This window comes from Elaeis guineensis, chromosome 6 (genome assembly GCF_000442705.2).
Source record: "Elaeis guineensis isolate ETL-2024a chromosome 6, EG11, whole genome shotgun sequence".
In the NCBI taxonomy this organism is placed as follows: domain Eukaryota; kingdom Viridiplantae; phylum Streptophyta; class Magnoliopsida; order Arecales; family Arecaceae; genus Elaeis; species Elaeis guineensis.
The window spans coordinates 4,921,336-4,945,775 of record NC_025998.2 but is presented as its reverse complement, the minus strand read 5'-3'; the positions used below and the strand labels follow the sequence as shown (position 1 = coordinate 4,945,775).

Genomic DNA, 24,440 nt, shown 5'->3' with positions numbered 1-24,440 from the left:
GGCATTCAGTTTACGACCTAACGACGGACGTTCGATCCAGGTCTAAGGACGGGCGATTAGTGGTCGGAGTTCGTCTTGCTTATCCTGTGATGCACTACCGACTATCTCGACTAACAACTCGAGATATCGTAGGGTGTCCTAATGCGGTACGTCGGGACTGCGTCTCTACGACCTTATGACCCCACGACTACAAGTACATCCTGACAGGCAAGAAAAAGAAGTCGAAAAGAAAATCAGAAATTTCTTAAGTCTTTTAAGTCTACAAAATCGGGTCGAAGCCCGGTTACAAGTGCGCAAAGAAAAACAAAAAACAACAAAGGAGGATAAGGCCGCGATCATCCTTCGGAGTCGATCTCTTCGACTGATGAAAGCTCAGGGATGACCGGTGTATCTACAATGATCGACACTGGGTCGGCGGCCGACGCTGGATCGATGGACGCGCTGGATCGACGGTCGACGCCGGATCGACGGTCGGCGTTGGATCATGGGCCGAAGCTTGGTCTGGAGTCAGGACCGTCCCTCCTTCGGCAATCTGCTTCGGGATGGCCTCTCCCACCGCAGCGACGTCCCCCAACGATGGGTCGGCCATCTCTTTCGTGGCTTGGTCCTCGGCCCCCGGTGGAATGATATCGCTGAGGTCCAGCTCCGGGTACAGAGCTTGGACTGCATCCCGATCGTCTTCGTACCCCACCCGGTACGATGCAAAGCCGGTCTCCAGCAGCTCCTCCCGATACCTGTCGGAGCCACGGAAGTCGTCCACCGCCCGACTCAGTGACTCCTTCGCCGACCTCGCCTCCGCTTCCACCCGGTCGAGAGAGTCCTTCGCCGACTCTGCCTCTACCTTCACTATGTCGGCATCGGCCTGGGCAATCGACAAGTCCTCCTCAGCCTTGGCGAGGTTCTCTAGGCTGACCCGGAGTTGCTCGCGTTCGACCTCGAGCTCGACGGCAACGCCGTCCCGTTCGGGCCGCAGACGGTGCGCAGTCCGACCCTTGCGCTTGGCCTCCTTTCGGGCCGACTTGAGTTCGGACCCGAGACGAGAGACCTCGTCCTCCAGCCTCACCTCCCGATCGGTCGACTACTTTAGGTGTTCGACCAGCACCGCCTTGTCAGCTTCGACGGCCGTCGCCCTGTCCTTCCAGCCGCCCGGATGTTCCGAACTCCGGTACCCGGCCTCAAGTTCGGACATGGTATAAATTAGCTGTAAACATGGACGCTACGTCAGGAAAGCAAATAATGAGAACAGTAAGAAGGAAAGAGATGAAGTGGAACTTACCCCGACCATGGTCGGGTAGAACGAAGATAGCATCTCGATCACCTGTCGAGACCTCAGGACCTCCACGTCGGCTGGGAGAAGGATCCCCGGCATAGCCTCCTGGCCAAGTTATGGTCGGCCAGGGCCGACAATCCTTCAGGGGCCTGAGCGCCAGGTGACGCGGCGGTACTCCCCGACCTTGGGTCGTCGGCGGGGGCCATCGGGGCTTTCCCCCGATCGACCGCCCCGGCCCGTAGATCGGGTAAGGAAGGGATGCTCGAGCTTGACTGAGCACCCCCCGTTGCAGCTGCAGACGCCATCGGATGATGTTTGGGTTCCCGAACGGCGTCCGATGCCACTCTCATCGACGAAGCCGCCGACGTTCCTTCAGCCACTTCCCTCGCCGGCCGCTCCACCGGTTGCACCGTCGGAGCCGAGAGTGCGATCACCAGCTTCGACTGTTCGGTCGCCGACGCTGCGACGGTCGGTGCGCTGTTGAGGGTTTCTTCGACGGTCGTGAGGGTCCAGCCCCGGACGCCGGCCTCTTCCTCGCCGCATATTGTCTGATTTCAGCGTCGGTTGGCCTCATCCTCGGCAATGTCCCTGCGATTCCGACAAGAGGATCAGTATATGCTCGAGAACAAATGCCAAATAAAAAGACAACCGATGGATCGGGCGATACCTAGGCGGGGGACTAGGCTCAGGCCAGCATCATAGAGGGCTTGTTCGGTAACAAGCTCCCTCTGCTTCGGGACCGACATGTCCTTGAGTCGGTGGAAGTCCTCCCGGTCGTCCGCCTCCACCCGGCTGTTCTCGTTTGCCTCGGTTCGGGGCACGCCCCAATGAGAAGAGAAGCCCCAGGGAGAAGAAGAAGAAACAAAGAAAAACTGGTTCTTCCACCCGTGAATGGACGATGGAAGGCCAGTGATGAAGGAAAGACCCTTCCGGGGGTTGAAGAGCCACCACCCTCGGGCCTTAGGGTGGGGTCGGAGGACAAAAAATGCCCGGAAGAGAGAGATCCGAGGGTTGGTCGGCAGGAGCTGACACAACAGGACGAAGCTGATTATCAGCCGAACCGAGTTCGGCGCCAGTTGCGCCGGACAGAGTCCGTAATAATCTAGCAGATTTCGGACGAACTCCAGAATCGGAAGCCGAAGACCAGCTCAGAGGTCCTCGACGTACAATGCCACCTGGCCCGCGGGTGGGTTGTTAACCCAACCGCCGGCCCCTGGGGCGGAAAGTCGGAACTGCTCCGGGATATGATACTGATCCCGAAGCCGATCAACATTCGGCCCGAAAGCGAGGAAACCTCAACTTTCGGAGTCGACCGAAGGTCATCGGTCGGATTTTCCGACCGAGCCTCCTGAGGTGAGGTTCTGGCCATAACACTAGAACCAAGAAGAAGACAAGACCGAAGAAGAAGGAGAAGGAAAAGAAAGGATTTTAAGGAAAACTAGAGCAAAACAGAAGAGGGGACGAACCCCGAACGAACCCTTGCGAGAGTGGGGGTGGGCGCAGCTGCCGTCGACGACGGAGAGACCGCTTGGGCAGAGTCTCCGCAGCAAAACCGTCAGAAATGAAGCTTCGAGTACAAGTGGCCCCATATATATAGGGCTGTTCGACGGCCGAGATGATGCCGCGCCGACCAAGACTTCTCGGATGAGCGACACATGGCGGCATTCGGGCCCTCTTTTTATCCGGCAGTTCGGCGCACCCATCCCGGAAGGGCCACGTCGCCTTCATTAAATGCGAAGGACGCCGCCCAACAACCCCTGACGCGTGGCGGAAGGGCCGCGATTCTGAATTAAATCGCCCGTGGTGATTCGCGTCCCCGATGGGACGCCTGACAGGGATCCACGCTCCCAAAACCGACGCGGGATGGCGGTTTGCGTTCCCCAAAAGGCGCCGGACACCCGATCGCCTGACACCGGATCGTCCGGCACTCGGTCGTCTGACACCCGATCGCCTGACACCGGATCGTCCGGCACTCGATCGTCTGACACCGATCGTCTGACACCGGATTGTTTGACGTCGCGTCATCAAACAACAGGACACCTGACATCGACTTGCCCAGATCATCCGTCGGTGAGATCAGCAAACTCGGTCCAGGACGCAGCAAAGAATCCACTCCTTTCGCCCAACGTCCCACCCGCGTGGAGACGCGGGCCAATGCGACATCAGGCTCAGGAGTGGGGGGGGCAACTGTTGGAATATACTGACCGACTCCATCCGACCGACCGACTCCATCCGATCGACCGACTCCATCCGGCCGACCGACTCCATCCGACCGACCGACTCCATCCGGCCGACCGACTCCATCCGACCGACCGACTCCGCCGACCGATGGCGGGCGACACCGACAGCTACTACCAATTGTGCTCCGATCGGAGCGGATCGGCCTAACGACCCCACGTCGCCTCCGATCGCTTGAGGGCCGACCCCCCACCACCGACTTCCTATCGGATGGGACACCGACGACTCACCATCAGTTTGGATGACTGACGTCCCACCTCTACAGGCCCTCCTAGACACCGGATGAGCGGCGTGGGTTGCAGTCCCATCAAGTAAACGCCGTACGAACGCCAGGGGACATTATCCTGCCAGGAAGCTGGGGCGCTATTCTGCTAAGGACGAGAATTAATTCCTAGGACCTGTCAACTTTGTCAACGACGTGACAACCTCCGACGATTTGACAAATCTCCAGTTATCTACATCACCGATGGCGAGGCCATACCACCTCCTACTATAAATCGGGGAAGACAACAGTGCTAGAGTACTCCTTCGAAAATGCTCAGGCTCTCCCTCTCTCTCTCCCCCTCTCCGTAGAGCTTATTGTCTCCTTTTAACTGTTTCCTAGTCTCCTCTCTGATTTGACCATCGAAGGATTTCGTCGGAGCCGCTTCTGGTCAGCGTGGATTTTTTTTACAGATGCTCATTTTCGATGATCAGATGATGAGAAGATTGACCACAACAAGTACAAAACGCATGCAGTAATATAACATGCGGTCTCTTCTGGCATGTCACATGGGGCTTAATGTATCACCCCTACCCCCTTCCTCTTGTTTAAGAGAACCCAGGGAAGAGATCACGTTCCTCGTTGCCAGGTCACCGCTTTCAAACGGCTTTCCTCATTTTCTTATATCTTCAAAAGCGTCCATTTCTCTTTTCCTAATAAAAAATAAACCTTCTTACCCCTCTATTCTTGCGTTCCTTGTGTTCGACGCTTACATCGGTTGAGACGTCGTTCCTTTCCGTCGACTAACCTCTCTCTCTCTCTCTCTCTCTCTCTCTCTCTCTACCGCTCCATTAGATCTAATCTCACGATCGGGGAGGATGTGGTGAGGACTATTGGGTCTCCGCTTCGATCGAGGGAGGGAGGGAGAAAAGATGCAGAATCGAGGATCGAGCCACCGCCTTCCGGGGTTGGTGCTCCGCTCTCGGATCTCCTCGGTGATGCTCGCAATGTTTGCTACCATGGCCTCCTTCTACGTCGCCGGACGGTGAGACGCCTCCCTCCCTCCGTTCTTCTTCCTTTACGGTGGAATGGATTTTTTTTTTTTTCCTGTTCTCGATTGCTAAATTCGAATGGCGTGCCCGTGTTTCATGAGCTACGGGCAGGTATTCGTATTTAAGTGCCATCTTTTATTTTTCTTTTTTGGTATTAGTTTATGGCAGGATGCGGAAAGTAGGGTTTATCTCATCAAAGAACTCGATCGGAGGACTGGACAGGTATACCCTTTGATTTTTCTTAAGAATTTGTGTTCGTTTCTCATTTTGCTTTCGATCCGATTAGGGTTTCGCTGAGTATATTAGATTCTTGATGCTCTTCTGGACTCAAATTGGGATTAAATATTTTGAATTTTTACATGGATTCTTGTACAATGGTATGATCTTGATGTGTGATTGAAGTAAATTTCTAATCTTGGGTATGTTAGCCAGTTCCTGGTGCTCTTTTTTCACGACAGTTGTTTAAATTGTAAATTTTTACATCTTGTCCCCTAAAAAAAGCGTGTCGTTCATTGAAGTCAACTTCCGAGCTTGCGCTGTTGATTTTCTTGCGTGGTGGGTAATAACTCTGAAGAGATGTGAGCTTCTTGGTTCTGTTTCAGGGGCAGTCCGCTATATCAGTTGATGATACACTGAAGGTAGCAAAATGCAGGTAATTCGCCTTTATATATGAATTTTCTGGTTGAATGGGATCAGAGCCGAATCTTTTGAAATTTTTACATAGGTTTTGACTGTAGATATTCTAATTTTCAGGTACCAGCATAAGAGATTAGCAGCACTTGAGATGGAGCTGGCTGCAGCGAGGCATGAAGGCTTTGTTGGGAGTTATTCTTCCAAGACAAATGACACTAATACTGGGAAAAAGCTGATGGTTGTTATAGGAATCATCACAGAATTTGAGCGCAAGAACAATAGGGATGTGATCCGCAGGTCGTGGCTTCCAACTGGTACAGTGCTTGTTCCTCTTATTTTGATATTCTTTATGAAAGAAATAGAACTCTTTCTGATACCTATATTTAAATATAATAATTATAAAAAGACTTTGCTAGATCCAAGAGTTGGGTTAGTTGTGTAATCTGGAAAAGCTATTGGTTGCTTCGATGTTAAATTTTAATTAATATATGCTTCTATATGTTTTTCTTAAAATCTATTATTGTTTTGCTGCAAGTCCATTTATATTAGTAGTGGGACAAATCACCTTTGTGCCATATGGTATTGTTTGGTAATCATTTTCATGAGTTGAACTATGAGAATGTGGGAGGTCTATGTCAAACTAAAATGCATTTTGGATCACATACCGTATTTGATTCCATGTTCCCTTCTATTAAAAAGGTTTGTGTTCATACTTCTGTTAATTCAAAATTTTCTCTCATCCATATATTTCTAGTTGCTGATGCATTCATGTCGTGGTGTTCTGTTGTGGATATAATAACTTTCATGTTACAACTGCCACCACCTCCAGCCTTATCCTGTTGAGAGAAAGTCCTGTAAACAGATCGATCAGTAATTTACTGCTTCCTGCCAATTTGATGTCACCTCTCGAGGTTTTGCTGACATTTTTGGGTCAATCCAGTTAGCGGTTGTGGGAAAGAGAATAATCAATTCCACACATTGCATTGCTATTGATTTTTTTTTTGGTATGTAAAATATATTTTAATTTCAGTACTATATATTGAAACAAATGATTTGATATGACCCACAGATTTTGAGAAGCATTAAGAGCTTTTTGAATGCTAAACTGATGTATGATTGCTAAAATTTAGCTATTTAGCCAAATCATGTGCCTTGCATGATCTTTGACTTCATACAGGTCCAGCGCTGAAAAAGTTGGAAGAAGAGAAAGGTGTCCTTGTACGATTTGTGATAGGAAGAAGGTATTATTTTATGTCTGGATATAACACATTAGAAAGATTCCATGGGAATCTTTTTCTGATGGATTTTTGCTGACTTGCAGTGAAAATAGAGGAGACAGTTTTGACAGGGCAATTGATGATGAAAATAGGCATACCAAGGACATCATGATTCTTGTATGTTTGTTTGTTGTTTTGAAACTTCCTTCACAATTTCTTTGATTATTATTCTTTTCTTACATATTTGTATTTGTTTGTTTGTTCCTTCAAGCTGCTTGCAATTTACCCATTTTAAATTTGCCTTTGCATCTTTTACCCTTTTCAAGGGGATTAAATAGTGTTCAGTATGAGGATGTCTTGACCAAGACCTCTAGATTGATGGAGAGAACAAAAAACATGAAGATATGCTTTGAGAATTATATTATGCCATTTCTCTACTTTAGTGGGGAAGAGATAAAAATCTGATCATCCTCGCATTTGTGCTAACAGTCCTATAAATGAATTATAACAGTTTATTGTGTGGAGAGCTGCACCTTATGTTGTGTCATTGAACAGAAGAACCCAATGCGAAATGACTATTTAAACTATAATATAACCTTTTTTCCTTTAAGCCTGTACAAATTTTTATAGTGATCATTTTTTATGGGAGAACAAAACCAACAATAAGAACATATCTATTATGCATATCGAACTAAGCTGTTTTTCTAGTGTGACTCAGTTGTATGGAATCTGAGTTCAACCAGATCAAGTGAGGCTTAAGTTTGCTGTTATAATAACTAATGCAAGCTCAAACACAATCCAATCACTTCCAAGCCAACCTTGAAACTGATTTTGACAGAACCACAAACTGTTCACCAATGACTTACTTGATGGACTTTTGAGAGCCTGAGGTCTGAATATTTTATTGTTTATTAAAGTTGAAATTACAAAATGCAACCATCAAACATTCTAATTAACCTACTGGTGTAGTGCATACTATCAATTGGGGTTGTGAAAGAGAATTTGGTAGCTTCAATAAATGGATGGTGAGACATGATAGTGTTTTGCAGATAGACATCACTAAAAACACATCAGTGTCGCAAAAGGCTGATGACCTATTTGTGGCCGCATGCTGCAAATGGAGCTCATGGAGACTGCAATGTGTTGTTTATCCAAGTAATTATAGCAGGAATTCTTTCATTTTCCACTTTCTTGTAGAATAGGAGCTTTTCTTTCTTTTCTTTTCTTTTTTTTTCTTAAATGGTTTTGTTTACTGGATCTTGTTATCATTAATTATTTTCTTTGCTTGTTTCCCATTTCTTACACCGTGTATCATAACTTTGTGATAATCTGTTTAAGGCCTGGAACTTGTTAAGAAATCAAATCATTTGCCACCTTTTGCTTTTATCCATTCTTATTAGACACACATAGAATCTGTGATCTGAAGACATGTGTAATATGATGTAGTTGGTTGAGCTTCAGTTTGTGTTATGGCTGTTTTATTGAAAGTTAGAGAAGCCTGCTGACTAGAAATTTGTTCATTTTAAGAAGAGATTATTTGGTGGAAATTTCCGCAATCAGCTATTATATAACTTATGTCTGTTTCTTTGGACAGTTCAGACTAGCTTATACTTTAATTTCCAACAGGATAATCATATTGAAGCACCAGAAGAATATCCAAAAAAGACAAAGCTGTTTTTCGCTCATGCTGCAGACACCTGGGATGCTGAGTTCTATGCTAAGGTTAAGGATGACGTTTATGTTAACATTGGTAAGAACTGATCTCAACAAGTTCTGCATGACTTACACTGGCATCATGGTTTATGTCAATACACTATAAGAATATTTCAGTTCATTTAACTGATGCCAACATATATGATGTCTATAATTACTAAAAATTAGATCGAATCTTAATTTACTTGCTGTGCAGCTAATTTTCTTATATTAGAGGAACCTGATACCTGGTGCAAAATTTTGTGGGTCAACACCAGGATCAAAATTGCTGTGTTGCAATAAAATCATGAAAAACCAACAACTTATGTGGATATGAATAAAGTAAATTAATCTATCTTAGTTGACTTCTAAGGTGGTATAGAAACCTGTGTATATACATGTGCTATAAATTACTTTCCAAGTGTTCCCCAATTATCATAATATTGAGAGACTTAGTGCTGATTATGACAGTTTGACATGCTTAAAATAGCCTTTTAGCATATTAATATCATGTACTGTTTTCATCAATTTATGGTGCCCTACAGACACAGAAGTGGACTGCAAGTATAGGTGTATGCACATCCATATTTTACAATATATTTGAATAACGCCTTTTTCTTTCTAGATGCTTTGGGAGCAATGCTTGCAACTCACTTGGACAAGCCGCGTGTTTACATTGGGTGCATGAAATCTGGCGAAGTTTTCTCCCAGTCGTGAGTAGTTAAATTTTTGAGTCGTGTACTTTTTCTTCATTATGACCACTAAAAGGAAGTTATTTCAGTTTTTATATTTATCAAATACTGATGTAGGAACCACAAATGGTATGAACCAGACTGGTGGAAATTTGGCGATGGAAAATCGTGAGTGATGCTTTACTTTCTGTTTATGCTTTAAAGAATCATTAGCATCTTTGGGATAACTTACAATGTTGAGCATCATCTTTTAACTTTTGTTAATTTAGTTATCTTGGTTAATTTGGTACTTGCTCCTAGCTTGATTTATTACTTCAATACAGAAGCTTTGACAAGGGGTTTTCTATCATAATTTGAACCCTCCACAACCTTATGGTAGTGTATGGATTTTTGAAAGTATTACTACATTATTTTTTTTAAAAACTTTTTGGCTCACTGTGACCATTTATTTCTGGTTTGGTTGCATTCAACTTACAGAAAATACAGCCTGAATTGCATATTGCCTAAAAGGATTAGAAGGAAACTGCTGAAAAGCATAAGCTCGTAAATAGAAACGAGTTACATTACTTCATTTGTAATGCCTACCTCAAGTAGCTGTTAGTAGGTTTCTGACATTTATCATGTTGATTGTCTTATCTTCATTTCTGTATTTTTTTTTTTCCTTTTCTGAGGAAGTATGATGTGATGATGAAAATATTGTAGTATCTTGGATATATGCTAGTTTAGGGGCATGGGGGTGTCGTTATAGACCAACCCTTACCTGGTGCATTTGAATGACAGCATGCCAGGTAATTGAAGAAGAATGTTAATTATTCTTTTTTTTTTTCAGTGTGGATCTTGTTAGAAGGGACAAAGTGGTTAAACAATAAAAACGAATGGAGGTAGTGTTTGGATGATTTCCAGTGGATATTTGGAACATGACAATAATAGGGGTTCACTCAAGAGTTATTTAAATTTTGGTATTTTATTTGATACTTGGGTTGAACAGTGTGGAAAGAAGAGATCCACACACATGTTTTTTTTTGACAATATTAACAGTATATAAATGTATCAGGTTGGCTTGTAGTCAAACTAGGCCCAACCTCTGTTGGCAGGAACATGAAAAAAAAATAGGGAAAGTTCACTTAAGAGTTATTTAAATTTTGGTATTTTGTTTGATACTTTGGTTGAATACTATGAAGAGAAGGGATACATTCTCATGTTTTTTGACAGTACTATGATATCAATGATATCAGGCTGGCTAGTAGCTGAGATAGGCCCAACCTTGGTTGGCAGGTTTTTTCACTTTTCTGGTCATTTTTAAGCTTTGTGTTTAAACTCGCAGTCCTTAAGCGCCTGGGAATGGGCCTGATATGCAAAGTTTTAGTGGGCCTTCATCGATCTTCATTTGTGGAGTTGACGTTTTTACTTTTTGCACTCTAAAGATTTGTTCTAGAATCCACTGGCGTGTGGTCTGCAGCTCTTATATGAGCTACAAGGCATCAGCTATATGTAGTTGGTTCATCCAAGTCTTTATGACTTGAAGCGAACCCAAATGAAGATCTACATCTGCTATATATCACATCATGCAGCATTTTCTTTTCTTAAAAAACACTTATTCATGCTTGTAAAGTGCATGCTAGATGGTGAAAACCACTTCAAGTAGCTTGGTGATTGATGTGTGGTGATGGTGAAGGTCTCCTGGACTTCTAAGGTTGCAGCTCATTGTCAAAGGTACAAATTAGTTAGAACATGATTCTAGTTGAATTGCCAACAAGGCATATCTAAACCATTTGACACCCCTCTCCACATTGGGAGAGGTAAGGTTCAAATCCAGATGGTAGCACTCTATTGTATTTCTCAAGGAGGGGGAGCGGGAATTAAGAGAGTTAATTTTCACATACTATCAAAAGTAAAATCTTGGATTCCAGAATCAGGATGAGGTGAAGGTTCAAAATTCTGTTAAGTTTCCAAAATGGGTGTGCTATCTTAGGTAGACGATTCCTGCTGCTAAGTGTAAAACTGAAAAGAAGTATATCATGATTTCTTGTTTTGGAGATGATTCTTTTGAGCAATTTTTTAAAGAAAACCAGGTAAAGGATAACTCATTTACTATAAACATCAAACCTTGTACCAACGTTTTGGTGTTAGCTTCAGGAGAGCTCATATCTGCTGACAATAGGTCTGACACCTAGCAGGACTTAAGTTCCAGTACTTTGTCTGACAAGTCCTAGATGGTGATTCTTGTTGGGGTGAACTTTGCCAGAAGAGATGGCAGCAACATATAAAAAGATGCACTTGTTGCATTGTAAAGGATTAAATAAAAGATAAGTTTCTATAATATAATGTAGCTTCATTTGGTCACGTTTATGGCACCTACTTGTTTTTGGCAATGCTCGCAACTCTGCTATCTATAAAGTGGACTTGCTTTGTAGTCTAAAGACTGTTAATGTATAACGTTGAAAAGAAGTGGATTTTAGTCCCAAGTGACATCTGATAGTAAATTCGCAATGAAAGGAACATGGTGTATTAGAAGCCAAGAATGGGTAATGAAGGCACTGCTGTGGATGTCAAAGCCATATATGGATTTTTTTCTTTCCATTGATTGGAATTCTCTGTTTATCTGATTTCCTTTTTCTCTTTATGGCATTGTTTAGGGATTTGGACAACACCCTTTTCCTGCTTTCTCAGTTATTTTGATTGAGAATAGTTGCTTATATCAATTTTTCAAGCTATTATGCATATATATTTTTCTCCCTTGATCTCTTCTCTTTTGCTTGTCTTCCTTTTTCCATAACAATACAATTTGATGTTTCTTCTTGATTTCTGAAGACCTTATTATCATAGGACTTCCTCCTTATTAATAAATGTTTCCTACCTATTGAAATAAATCTTGGTCAAGTCACTAGATCATGCAAACCTGATCTCAACCTTACCCATTCCAGTGTAGATTTGCAGAAATGAGCAATGAAGTTGTACTCAATAATACAGTTTTGTGCATGTAATATATGGATTCTGATAGCCCCCTTAGCTCATGTCTTGTTGTTTCCCCCTTCATTTAACAGATATTTTCGTCATGCTTCTGGTGAAATTTTTGTCATATCGAGAGCTCTAGCACAGTTTATTTCCATAAATAGGTGAGTATATTTTGTCACTTTCTGGCTTCTGTTTCACCGATATGAGTCATTGAGAAAGCATTAGATGAGATCGTTTTCTGTAGATGAAAAGTTAATCTCTTACTAATATGACCATTTCTTGTATTTTGAGCAAAAGATCTATTCTTCGTACATATGCCTATGATGATGTTACTGTTGGTTCATGGATGATTGGGCTTGATGTCAAGCACGTCAATGAAGGAAAATTTTGCTGCTCATCATGGTCCTCAGGTTACTCTCTTACTCTGTGAATAACTAATAATTTGATAGTGCCACTCTTGTGGATTAAATTTCCTTATAAACCGATATGTTCCAGTCTTGGGCTTGGTTTTACATATCTTCGGGACCTTACCATGCCTTGACTGTGAAAGGATCCGATGTTCATGCTATTTCAACAAACATGTTTTGTGATTGTCATCTCCCACCTAATCCTTTAGCTTTCACTTCTGCTGCCTTCAGTAGCTAGGCATTTTCACCCATTGATGGAGTTTGTGACACCACTTTTCAGGAGCCATATGTGCAGCTGTGTGATGATGGGTTTATGGTAGGAGAAAAGTTTACAAATCATGTGGAGGGCCCTCAGGTCTGCAGCATCCAGTTTTCATCACTAGTTGCAAGCAATTAGCAACAAGTCTCTGACGGGAATCTTTGCCACCTATAGATTGGCTTTACTAGAAAGATGCATCTTGTGTCGACCGAATAGTTGCTGAGATCTCAAGAAGAGTAGTTGCTATAATCTTAAGAAGAGCTGGTGGCCCGATATCAGGATACAATATGGAGTTTCTTCTGGAATCAAGAGAACTAACAGGTTTCCCATTGTTTATATATATCATGATTTTGTCACTAATTGTTAGCACAGCGTTCTTATGTTGAGGATTCTTATGTTGAGGAATCAATTTTATGTCACACAATGAAAGGACTACAGGAAATCAATTTTTAAGCAAGTTCAGATGGAAGTTTTGAAAATTTGTCGTTTGCTGTTTGTTTTCAGAAAATCGTGTTACAAGACTTGACTCTTAGGGAGTATTTATTTTAGTTGTTTGAGTGGTTCATACTATTAGTGTTCTTTAAGTCACTTGGATTGTTTCAGAATTTGCAAAAACCTTTTTGACAGCACTGCTGTCAGATGCCTTTTGACCCCCTATTTTTTTCCTGATTGATGGCAGCAATAGACACAGTGATCGAAAAGAAAGATGCCAAGGAGGGGTGATTTTGGCAACTGATAGGGGTGACGTCAGGATGGGTATGGATCAGAATTTTGTCATAAGCTGAACCTGATTCCAAAGAGCATTCTTAGTGATGGAACCAGATCATCCTGTTTGCAAGGTTAAATCTGCAGTCGTTTATGGATGGTGGATGTTAGGCGGTGTTGGGGATATTCTCAAGATGTCATTTGACACCATTTTAGTGCAATAACAACAATGGACTTCCTTTGTGATTACATACTGGTGGGTATAAAATATCTCCCAGCCGAAGTTCGTGATAGGAGCGACCCTCCAGGGATCCAACCGACTTCCGACCTCGACGACGTCTCTTCAAAACTCCCAGACGGTCGAGTCTCCGCAACACTCCTAAGTTTTGCTGACGGATAAGTCCCCACCAGCGTCGATCGAATTCTTCGCGACGGACGGATTCCATCCAAATTTTCACGATGATCGATCATCTTCTAGACTTCGCCCGGACTCCTACGGGAGCCGGACCTCGTCCCCAACTCCGGCTGCAGGAAGGCCTCATCCGGATTCCTACGGGAGCCGGACCTCATCCCCGACTCCGGCTGCAGGAAGATCTTGTCCGGACTCCTACGGGAGCCGGACTTCGCCCCCAACTTCAATTGCAGGTAGACTTCGTCCGGACTCCTACGGAAGCCGGACCTCGTCCCCAACTCCGGCTGCAGGAAGACCTCGTCCGGACTCCTACGGGAGCCGGACTTCGCCCCCAACTCCAATTGCAGGTAGACTTCGTCCGGACTCCTACGGAAGTCGGACCTCGTCCCCAACTCCGACTGCAGGAAGACCTCGTCCGGACTCCTATGGGAGCCGGACCTCGTCCCCAACTCCGGCTACAGGAAGACCTCGTCCGGACTCCTACGGGAGCCGGACCTCGTCCCCGACTCCGGCTGCAGGAAGACCTCGTCCGGACTCCTACGGAGCCGGACCTCGTCCCCGACTCCGGCTGCAGACAGACTTCGTCCGGACTCCTACGAGAGCCGGACTCTGCCCACGACTTCACCTGCAGGTAGACTTCGTCCGGACTCCTACGGGAGCCGGACTCCACCCACGACTTCAATCACAGGTAGGCTTCGTCCGGACTCCTACGGAGCCGGACTTCGCCCTCCGACTTCAATTGCAGGTAGACTTCGTCCGGACTCCTACGGGAGCCGGACTTCATCCCCGACTTCGACTGCAGGAAGACTTCGTCCGGACTCCTACGGGAGTCGGACTTCGAGCTCCTGTTGCAAGCGACCCATCCGAGTTACCGCTGCAAACGAACTACTTCAAGTTCCTACCACGAGCGACCTTGGCCGAGACTCCCCAACAAATGATCCCCGTCCGGGCTTCTACGGAGACTGGACTCCAACTGAACTTCAGCCGACAGGCCTGGACCCGCTGGTAGGCCGCAATAACGGTCACGACTCTGCTCCACTTCCTGCGACGGATTCCGCACGGCTCCATCACTCCCTGGCAGGTGCAGTAACGGCCACGACTCTGCTCCACTTCCTGCGACGGATTTCGTGGCTCCATCACTCCCTGGCAGACCACAATAATGGCCACGATCCTGCTCCACTTCCTGCGACGGATACCGCACGGTTCCTCCATCCTCTGACAAGTCGCGACAACGGACGTCGCTCCACTCCCCGCAACAGACTCCACGTGGTATGTCCCGGTGATAGCCACGATTCCACTCCACTACTCTTCGCAACAAACTCCTCCTGACCCCGGACAGCCCACTGCTAGACGGTTACAAACATCGCTATCAGTCTGTTGCCCCCTCCACCTATAAAAGGGGGACCCCAGATACGTTATTCTCTAAGCTCTAATTTCTATCCCAAAATTTGCTAAAATTTTTGTTTGAGCACTCCATTCTTATTGAGGTAGAGAACTGACTTGAGCGTCGGAGGGTCTTGTCGGAGCAACCCCACCTCCGGTTTAGACTTCTTTTGCAGGTCCTGGCGGCGACCGCGACTCCCTCGACTCCAGCTTCTTCGATGCAGGCGGATTTTTGCACCAACAGGATTGGTGCTAGAGGAAGGGCCTGTGTCTTCGCAGTACCCTTGTTCTTAAAGGAGCGCTCAACGAGACCGCCTCCGATCATCTTTTCCGACGTCCTCTCCTTCCTCCACTAGGTCTTCGCCCGATGCCTCCCCGCAAAGCATCCACGCGACAATCCACGGCCTCTGCGGCCAGATCCCAGGCTCTGGCCTCACCCCCAGTTTCCCAGCCTCCTCCTCCTCCGGTAACGGCGGTTGGTGCGAAGCAATTCGACCTACTGGTGCAGCAGGTCAGAGGCCTCACTGAAGCTGTGCAGGCCATACAACAGCAGCAGCAGCCGCAGGCATCGGTGCGACTGGAGAGAGCGTCACCAGAACACCAGAATCTGGCAATAGGAGGGCCACTTGGGCCAGTCGCCCCGTCTTTCCCAGAAAGACGAATCCGAGGGTGGAGAGCCCTCAGTCGGATCACGATTCCACTCCTGGAAGATCTCTACCTCCATTCTGCCAGAAGACCCTCGAGACCCGTAGTCGAGAGATTTTCTGGACCGGAGGCTCCAGGAGATGAACTGGCGGATCGAAGAACTCCGCCATGCTCCCCCCGCTCATGGTGAGGACATTTGTACTGACCCCCCTTTTCTCAAATGATCATGCAGGAACCGATCCCGCCAAACTTCAAACTCCCTCAATTTGAAAGCTACGACGGACTTCAGACCCGGTTGATCATCTGGAGGCCTTCCGGACAATTGTGCTGCTTCATGGCGCACCCGACGCCATCCTATGCCGAGCCTTCCCATCCACCTTGAAGGGCGCGGCGAGAAACTGGTACTCGATGCTGAAGTCGGGTACCATTTTTTCCTTTGATCAGATGAGCCACCAGTTTGTGGCTCACTTCGTTAGCAGCCGGCGTCCTCGGAAGGGTTCGGAGTCCCTCATCAACATCAAGCAGAGGGAGGGGGAGTCCATTCGAGCCTACATCAACCGTTTCAATGTCGCTGCGCTGGAGGTCCGGAACTTGGACCAGTCGGTAGCGATGGCCGCTCTGAAGGGTGGCCTTCAGAAGAACGACCTTTTATTTTCCCTGAAAAAGAAGTACCCCAGGGATTTTGCTGATCTATTGGACCAGGCCGAAGGTACGCTCGAGCTGAAGAAGCCTTCAAAATGAAGGATGAAGAGGCCGCGAGAGAGCGGCAGGCGGGAGACTCGAGTAAGCCCACAGTCGAAAAAGGGCCGAGAGAAGCTCGGCCACGTTCTCGAACTCCTCCCAGGCACAAGCGTGTCCAGACTCCTCCCCGGGTACGCAGCAGGGAAGCCCGAATCGCCGGGCTCGGTGGGTTCTCCCCCAGGAAGATTCCGCAACTATGCCCCCCTCAACGCATCGAAAACCCAGGTGCTGATGGAGGTCAAGAGCAGCTTCCTAGGCCAGAGAGGATGCGCACGCACCCTGAAAGTACAATCCGAACAAGTTCTGCCTCTACCATCGTGACCACGGCCACGACACGGAGGAATGCATCCAGCTCCGAGACGAGATCGAGGAGCTCATCCGATGAGGTCGGCTCGACAGATTCATTCGACGCCGGCCTGAGGGTAGAGAAGATCGGCCAAGGGCCCTGCCGCAGCCTGAGCCGCCAAGGAGGGAAGAGCAGCCCGAAGATCGGCCTCTAATCGGGATCATCAACTCCGTCTCTGGAGGACCTCGACAGGGAGCAGACCTTCCACAGTGCTAGGATTTGAAAACTTGTAAATGTATAACGAACGACTCTATTTTAAATCAAGATTCCTTTCAGATCTACACATCTTTTCTTTTTGGCACGGACTTGCAACGACAGGGGACGACCCCCTCGGGCAACAAAAACAAATCCTAATGTGGGCAAAGTCGAAGGCCGATTCTCCTTAGATCGGATGGGGGGAGAGGCCCTGCAACGCCCACATGTGCCCCCACAGCCATGTTAGGGACAGGAGGAAAACCTCGTCCTAACATGAGCAAAGTCGAAGGTCCGGTTCTCCTTAGATCGGATGGGGGGAGAGGCCTTGCAACACCCACATGTGCCCCCACAGCCATGTTAGGAACAGGAGAAAAACCTCGTCCTAACATGAGCAAAGTCGAAGGCCCGGTTCTTCTTAGACCGGATGGGGGGAGAGGCCAAACAGCGCCCACATGCGCCCCCACAGCCATGTTAGGGACAGGAGGAAAACCTCGCCCTAATATGAGCAAAGTCGAAGGCCCGGTTCCTCTTAGACCGGATGGGGGGAGAGGCCAAACAGCGCCCACATGCGCCCCCACAGCCATGTTAGGGCAGGAGGAGAACTTCGCCCTAACATGAGCAAAGCCGAAGGCCCGGTTCTCCTTAGACCGAATGGAGGGAGAGGCCCTGCAACGCCCACATGTGCCCCCACAGTCATGTTGGGGACAGGAGGAGAACCTTGCCCTAACATGAGCAAAGTCGAAGGTCCGGTTACACTCAGACCGGGTGGGAGGAGAGGTTATACAGCGCCCATATGTGCCCCCACAGCCCCGTTAGGAACAGAAGGAAAACTCGTCCTAACCTGAGCTGAAACCGACCACATCGAAATAGGAGAAGAACCTCGTCGCAACGCCGACTAAGGTCCGGCCGTTCGAGACTCGGCAAGAAAAAGAAAACTTTCGCGACGACCCCTCTACGCCGCCGCGACCCCCTACCCCAACGAAGAACGGAGGCCGAACTACATTAAAAGCACAAAGGACCTCGTCTCTATGAAGAGGGAGGAAGAGAAAGTAAGATCTACGGTCACAAACGAAAGGCAAACCGACACGGCGACAACCAGGAACCTCCAAGCGGCATCGACGCCGAACCAGAAACTCGACAATGACGACCTAATACACAGATGAACAAGAAATCTTCGAACAACATCGACATCACGCGGGACAAAAATGAAAGAAGTCCGGCACACGACAGTTCAACACGACATACGGGTAAGGTAGCAAAGACTTTTCATTTCATTAGCAAAACATGCGTTACAGAGCCTAGAAGCCCGAAGAAGAAAAAAAACAAAAACAACAACGACAGCGACAACGGCGATGACAAACAGACAAGCGACAAAAGAAGACACTTAGAAGAACAAAGGACAAAAGAGCCCTAAGGGGGCCTGGCTTCCTCCGACCTCGAACTTTCGGCTTCGATCCTCGTCAGGGAGCGCCTTAAACTTTCGACTTCTACTTTCAATTCCTTCTCTCTCATTAGTATCTCCATGTATCTTCGGTGAAATCGCTGGCTTTCGTTCTCCGCCTCTCGATGCCTTTTTCTCAGGACCTCAGATTCTGCCTCTGCGTCCTTAACGGCCTGCTGGTCGCATACCAGCTGGATCTTCAATTGCTGCAGCTCGCCTTCTCCTCCCCAAGGGAGACAGATAGCTCTTCTACGGTTTTCTCAGGGATTGGAGTTCGCTGGAATCCAGAGCGAGAGCAAGCTGAGCTCCCTCAGCCAGCTGTCTTTGAAGGCGGGCAACCTCGTCGGCCAACATCCTGAGCTTCCTCCTATATTCGTCCACCTGCTTACACCAGCCGGCCCGGTACGCGTCATAGCTCGCCTCGGCATCCTGGAGCTGCTGCTGAAGGTCGGAGACTTTCTTCGACCACTCCCGATTGCTGTCGGCCCGAGTAGGAAGCCGGGATGAGCTTCCTTCCAGCTGGCTAATCCTCTCCCATGCAGCCGACAGCTCCACTCTGAGGGAACTGATCTTGGTAGCTTGAGCCCAAGATCGATCGCTGGCGTGCTTCTTGTGTTCCTCAAGCTCCTTCTCGAAGTTCGCCTTCCTCCGGCTGTACTCCATGATCCCCTTCACGTGGAGGTTCCGAAAGCGGGTGGCCTCCGCGGTGGCTTCAAAGTGGCTCTTCCTCAACCTGCGAAGTTCGCCATCCATCTTCTTCGACCTCTTTGTCAAATGATGAACTTCCTTCTTCAGACGTTGGATCATGGACTTCAGCAAAATTTTCTATGCAGGAGAAGCGCTTCGGCAGGACACTGTCATCGGGAGGCAAAAGCGTCAAGGTGCATCTCATTGTAAAAAAAAAAAAAAAAGAGGAAAGGAAAGATGGGATACTCACAGGATCCAGGGGGCTCAGGCCGATGTTGAACAAAAACTGCTCCTTCAGAATATTGGGAAGGGAAGGAGCCGAATAACCAAGAAGCCTCCGGGCGGCCTGAAGGTCGTCCTCCCCCAGGCTAGGAGCCCGACGGACAGAGTCCCTTAGGGAGCCTCAAGGGGGCAGTCCCAGTCTCAAGGTCGGGCAATGGACGAAGAGGTACTTCCCCTTCCAGTTATGGATTGAAGAGGGAGCACCTTTCAGCAACCCCTTCTTGCCAAACTGGGGGGAGAAATACCACCAGTCCTTTGTCGAGGGGTGACGCTTGAAGGTGTAAAAATGCCTAAACAAAGAAAGAGATGGCTGAACTTCGACTACATGGCAAAGGGAGAGGAACCCTATCAAAAACCTAAAGAAATTTGGTGCTACTGAAGCTAAAGAAATATCTAAGAAACGAAAGAGGGCGACAACGAAAGGCGGAAGCGGAAGCCGGAGTCCGGCACGGAAGGCCTCCTGATACAGGCAGAAACGACCAGGCGGGGGGGTGCTAGTCCGGTCGGAGGGACCAGAAAGCTCCAGATCATACTCCAGAGGAACTCCATACTGAACCCTTATCAGTAGAAGTTCGTCCGAAGTCAGAGAACAAGGTATGGCACCCGACGCGAAAATCGGACGAGGCCCAATCCTAGATGTGGGTTCGTCTACGGTGTGGGGGTCCTGGGGGGCTGACGCGGACGAACTCTGGAACCACTAGAGGCGGAGGTGCCGGAAGACATTTCGAACGAAGACCCTAAAGATCCAAAAAAAATCAGGCGGGACAAGGGGCGAAGGGTTGCGGGAGACCAAACTAGAGGAATGCGGCAGAAGAAAAATGGAGGAGAAAAGGCCCCTAAATGACAAGAAGAAAAATGAAGGTTCCGGGACTAACCTAGATCGCTCTGAAGAATGCAGAGGGGCGAGGACAGGGACGACTCGAAGAACGCTTGGGGCCAAGGTGGACGCCAAAGGGGGTCAGAGCATTCGGAGAGAAGGCAGACACCAACGGAACTTTCAGGCGGAATGAGGCCTCTAAAGGCGAAAAGGTGGGTTTAAATAGATCCTGGGATCTGGTGTTATAATGATCGCGGATCTCCCCAGGCCGACCCACGCTCGCCACGTGTCCCACTCGCCATGGCAGACGGCTAAAAGTGGCTGACAGCTCACAGAGCCATTACTGCATCGTACCTGGGCCAACGTACCAGCGAAAATTTTGAAAGGTCCCTTCGAATCGCCCCGATTCGAAAAGACTCCAGCATATGCGCATTTAATGCCAAAATATCTGGGGGCGATCGTGCACAGGATTCAAGGGGACAACTTCGGTTGGAAAATTTTTCTGTACTTCCTTCATTCGAAATTCAACTCGAAAGTAGGGAGACTGGTGTTGGGTATAAAATACCTCCAACCGAAGTTCGTGACAGGAGTGACCCTCCGGAGATCCAACCGACTTCCGACCTCCGACGACGTCTCTTCAAACCTCCCAAGCGGCCGAGCCTCCGCAACACTCCCAAGTTTTGCTGACGGATAAGCCCCCACCAGCATCGACCGGATTCTTCGTGACGGACGGACTCCACCCAAATTTCCACGATGATCGACCATCTTCTAGACTTCGTCCGGACTCCTACGGGAGCCGGACCTCGTCCCCAACTCTAGCTGCAGGAAGGCCTCGTCCGGACTCCTACGGGAGCCGGACCTCGTCTCGTCCGGACTCCTACAGGAGCCGGACTTCGCCCCCAACTCCAATTGCAGGTAGACTTCGCCCAGACTCCTACGAAAGCCGGACCTCGTCCCTAACTCCAACTGCAGGAAGACCTCATCCAGACTCCTACGGGAGCCGGACTTCGCCCCCAACTTCAATTGCAGGTAGACTTCGCCCAGACTCCTACGGAAGCCGGACCTCGTCCCCAACTCCGGCTGCAGGAAGACCTCATCCGGACTCCTACGGGAGCCGGACCTCGTCCCCAACTCCGGCTGCAGGAAGACCTCGTCCGGACTCCTACGGGAGCCGGACTTCGCCCCCAACTCCAATTGCAGGTAGACTTCGCCCGGACTCCTACGGAAGCTGGACCTCATCCCCAACTCCGGCTGCAGGAAGACCTCGTCCGGACTCCTACGGGAGCCGGACCTCGTCCCCAACTCCAGCTGCAGGAAGACCTCGTCCGGACTCCTACGGGAGCCGGACCTCATCCCCAACTCCGGCTGTAGGAAGACCTCGTTCGGACTCCTACGGGAGCCGGACCTCGTCCCCGACTCTGGCTGCAGGCAGACTTCGTCCGGACTCCTACGAGAGCCAGACTCCGCCCACGACTTCACCTACAGGTAGACTTCGTCCGGACTCCTACGGGAGCCAGACTCCACCCACGACTTCAATCACAGGTAGGCTTCGTCTGGACTCCTACGGGAGCCGGACTTCGCCTCCCGACTTCAATTGCAGGTAGACTTCGTCCGGACTCCTACGGGAGCCGGACTTCATCCCCGACTTCGACTGCAGGAAGACTTCGTCCGGACTCCTACGGGAGTCGGACTTCGAGCTCATGTTGCAAGCGACCCACTCTGAGTTACCGCTGCAAACGAACTACTTCAAGTTCCTACCACGAGCGGCCTTGGCCGAGACTCCCCGACAAATGATCCCCGTCCGGGCTTCTACGGAGATTGGACTCCAACCGAACTTCGACCGACAGGCCTGGACCCCCTGGCAGGCCGCAGTAACGGCCACGACTCTGCTCCACTTCCTGCGACGGATTCCGCATGGCTCCATCACTCCCTGGCAGGCCGCAGTAACGGCCACGACTCTGCTCCACTTCCTGCGATGGATTCCGCGCGGCTCCATCACTCCCTGGCAGACCACAATAATGGCCACGATCCTGCTCCACTTCCTGTGACGGATACCGCGTGGTTCCTCCATCCTCTGGCAAGTCGCGACAACGGATGCCGCTCCACTCCCCGCAACAGACTCCACGTGGCATGTCCCGGTGATAGCCACGATTCCACTTCACACTCTTCGCAACAAACTCCTCTTGACCCCGGGCAGCCCACTGCTAGACGGTTACAAACATCGCTATCAGTCTGTTCCTCCTCCACCTATAAAAGGGGGACCCCAGATACGTTATTCTCTAAGCTCTAATTTCTATCCCAAAACTCTGCTAAAATTTTCGTTCGAGCACTCCATTCTTGTTGAGGCAGAGAACTGACTTGAGCATCGGAGGGTCTTGCCGGAGCAACCCCACCTCCGGTTTAGACTTCTTTTGCAGGTCCCGGCGACGACCGCAACTCCCTCGACTCTAGCTTCTCCGACGCAGATGGATTTTTGCACCAACACATATAAAGCTCGTCGGTTGGATTCTCATATATGAGGACAAAAACGTTTTATATTCGTTTGCACAAAGCTACTTAAAATTACCTGAATAATAGTGCTTAAGAAACTGGACAAATACCTGAATAAGAAAGTGAACGTTGAGCAGACGGCAACAAAAAGAGCCCAAGACTAGTCCTTGTGATTCTCATTATCATTGACACAAAAATATGACCTTGATATTATCTTAGGGACAAGCACCTTTTGGATTCAAATCAGCCCATGATGAAAGGAGATTTCAAATCTGATTCTGAAATCCAAACTGACAACTCATCAAACCCTTCATAGTTCATACAAAATTTCAACAGTTAAATAGTTTACCAATTAAATAGGTATTAAATTGAAAAGGTGATGGGTGGGAGTCACTTGGTTATAAATCAACTCGTCAAGCACCAACCATCGATCATGAAATCATAGCTTGATGGTGATCCACAAGCTCTAAAACATCTGTAAGCTTATGCATCACACAGAAAGTTGCGGAGCACAAACAAGTATCAGTAGCCAAAATTTATGCCATGTCTGAGAAGACATGGCTCGGATGCCTCCATGTAAACTGAATGCATGAAGCAGCCGTCAACATCCCATGATGAAATGCTGGATACTTCATACTAGAAAATGATCCAATCACTGGGAACTCAACAGTAGAGTAGCTTTGATCTCTTGAGTTCAACTCGTTACTCCGCGATGCAGAAGGACGTGGCGCTCTCATATATTTTAAGTCCTAACATCTTGCCTATAAACAAATTCCCCTTCCATGATAGACGCTGAACCCCGAGATGTAAAGACTGGAAAGGTACAGAAAAATTTTAAATACAAATAATCTAGTCATGACGAGCTGTTGAAGAAATATGCCAAGGCCTTGTCAGTGTTATTATCATACATTGCCAGTGCTTCAGCCACATTCTTTGAAGAACCCTCTTAACCTGGAAGGAACCAAAAACCTTAACTTGGTTAGAGTTCATACATCCAGATTACAGATTAAGAACATACTTAATTTCACATTTTCAAAGCTGATTACCCTGATCCATCAAATCAGTAGACAATTACAAGCTCGTTTAGTCCAGCAGGCTAACTCGGATTATAGTCCAAGCTCAGCTTATCAAAACGAATGGCAATCTGTTCAGCTTAGCTAGTCACACAGTTAGAAATATTTGAAGGAAGAGCTCAGAAACCAGATGTGGGTTTGGGTTTCTGGGGACTTTCCAAAGCAGATATGTTACCCTAGGTAAAATTTTCCTGCTATTAACATTCTAATACTATGCATCTTTGGTTTCACGTCCCTCAAAGGCAATTTGAGGCAAAAGAGGCATGCCAAGAAGATGAGTTCCAGGGAGGAATAACATATCTCGATTATGCAGTACCAACGCGCAGCAAAACATATTGGACAAATGATTAAAACTTTAATTCACTTCAACTATTTAAAACTGTTTACATCAATTAAGTCTTCACATTGAAAATTAAACAAACCGCATTTATGGTTACACAAGCAGCACTGGGTTGACTGATTCTAATAGACAACTAGTTATAATTGTTATGAGTTCTTCAATTATAATCTCCATTTTGACAAGGGAATTTGGAGATGGTGTGGTACCTTTATCAAGCACTGAGGCAACATCTTGGTCCGCTACTGGATCCTCTGTTGAACACTACG

General features: G+C 47.9%; 1 protein-coding gene across 1 annotated transcript; it reads left to right on the top strand.

Annotated features, from left to right (window-relative positions):
* The first annotated feature begins 4,504 nt into the window (after nt 1–4,504).
* LOC105047543 (hydroxyproline O-galactosyltransferase HPGT1) lies at nt 4,505–13,086 on the top strand. The gene is made up of 12 exons (XM_010926502.2): nt 4,505–4,755; nt 4,921–4,984; nt 5,365–5,414; nt 5,516–5,709; nt 6,573–6,636; nt 6,717–6,789; nt 8,239–8,362; nt 8,930–9,017; nt 9,114–9,164; nt 12,041–12,112; nt 12,249–12,361; nt 12,639–13,086. Exons 1-12 carry the CDS (start codon nt 4,643–4,645, stop codon nt 12,659–12,661), a joined length of 1,029 nt encoding a protein of 342 aa, XP_010924804.1. The 5' UTR covers nt 4,505–4,642; the 3' UTR covers nt 12,662–13,086.
* Nucleotides 13,087–24,440: the final 11,354 nt, after the last annotated feature.

What these genes read in the sequence shown, in the direction of transcription:
- LOC105047543 (XM_010926502.2), top strand. Translation starts at nt 4,643, where the DNA reads ATGCAGAATCGAGGATCGAGCCACCGCCTTCCGGGGTTGGTGCTCCGC. An exon ending in CTGAAGGTAGCAAAATGCAG is followed by an intron (nt 5,415 to 5,515) that starts GTAATTCGCCTT and finishes TCTAATTTTCAG; the next exon opens with GTACCAGCATAAGAGATTAG. An exon ending in GGCGAAGTTTTCTCCCAGTC is followed by an intron (nt 9,018 to 9,113) that starts GTGAGTAGTTAA and finishes ATACTGATGTAG; the next exon opens with GAACCACAAATGGTATGAAC.